Below are 1,485 nucleotides of genomic sequence, written 5' to 3' on the forward strand. Positions count from 1 at the left end.
AGGCTCAGGCCCCGTCGGCGATCCGGGAGTGTCGACCAGAAGAGTTTGCGGGGAAGAGGCTGGCCATAGATGCCTCCATTTGGATGTATCAGGTGACCTCATTGAGTCGCCACTGGGAATGACAGCAGAGTTGGTCGTCGTCAGTTCAAGACCAAGATCCGTTATGAAGATAAGATGCTCACCAACAGCGAAGGTGTGTGCACTTCCGGAGTCCATGGCTTCCTACACCGAACCATCAAAATGCTCGAGCTGGGTGAGGCGAGTACAGCGGGGAGTGGTATCAATATTGGGCTCAGGTATCCGGCCCATCTTCGTGTTTGACGGCCACCCCCCTGCTATGAAATACGACTGCCTCAAGGAGAGGCGCGTACAAGCCACTAAGTATAAGAAAACTGCGTCATCTCCCGCGGAAACGTCCATGCCGGCCTCAGAGGCTCCCTCCAGGTCGGTCCCAATGGAGATTGACATCGATCGTAGATTGAAACGCCTGGTAGTTCACCCGCCCCTACTAACCCACCGAGCCAGCAGTGTCCAGTGTACCCGAGTATAGTCAGGAGACTGGACTTCGGCGGCTCGGACTCTCCTGCGACTACCAAGGCGATGACTACCCCAGCGTACGACCATGTAGGGTGGCGATTGCAGCGCTGAGATTTCCAATGCTTAGGAGTCTGCCATTGTTGGCGGTTTCGCGGCCATTACCGTCGTTGCTGTCTCCTCCGGTCCGATGCTTCCGTCGCCTTAGTCAGGAAGAAGAATATGTTGTTGACGTTGTGAAGCATCTCGGCTGTGAATACGTCTTAGCACCAGCAGAAGTAGCGGTTCTCCCTCGCTGAGCTCTCATTGCCGCACCTCAGGCGGAGGCGACCTGTGTCCGTTTGTGCAAGGAAGGCAAGGCCGATGCCGTCTCAACAGAGGACATCGATGCAGTCGTGTTCGGTGCTCCGATAGTCCTCAAAAATCTGTCCAATACATTGCATCGTCTCGAGCACAACAGTAGTAGTAGACCATGCGAGTCTATCGCCCACTTGCATGCTCTGTAGATTCTCGATCGATGGAGGTCCCCAATAACTACGTTCGAGAGATATCACGAGACGTGGTTCTTGACAGTCTGAGTCTGACCGCTGAGGGCTTGGCTGAGCTGGCCATTCTCTGTGGCTGTGACTACTGCCCGAGCATCCCCAAGATCGGTCCCACTCGAGCCTATGGCCTCCTCCTCAAGCACGGCAGCATCACGTCCATCATCACCGCTATAGAGGGTTCGAAGACCTACAAAGCACCATCCGGTTGGGCGTACCGAGAAGCGAGAGAACTTTTCCTCAATCCGCTCACCACTGATGAAATTTTTCCCCGATCAAAGATGAACGTGGATGCTCTCGCTGACCTCCTTGTGCATCGGTTGGACTACAACCCGGCTCGCGTCGATAACATTAAAAACAGACTCGATCGCATCGGAGGCACCGCCACCCAGACGGCCGAACGTGGGAA

General features: G+C 55.1%; 1 protein-coding gene across 1 annotated transcript; it reads left to right on the top strand.

Annotated features, from left to right (window-relative positions):
- Nucleotides 1–174: 174 nt before the first annotated feature.
- On the top strand, nt 175–1,478 carry Pmar_PMAR010764 (flap endonuclease-1, putative; the record flags this gene model as incomplete). Its single annotated transcript, XM_002765804.1, has 4 exons — nt 175–253; nt 297–527; nt 835–978; nt 1,041–1,478. Coding segments are annotated over 4 exons (892 nt in total), but the record flags the coding sequence as incomplete, so codon positions are not given.
- Nucleotides 1,479–1,485: the final 7 nt, after the last annotated feature.

Source organism: Perkinsus marinus, assembly GCF_000006405.1.
Source record: "Perkinsus marinus ATCC 50983 genomic scaffold scf_1104296974628, whole genome shotgun sequence".
NCBI classification, from domain to species: Eukaryota; Perkinsozoa; order Perkinsida; family Perkinsidae; genus Perkinsus; species Perkinsus marinus.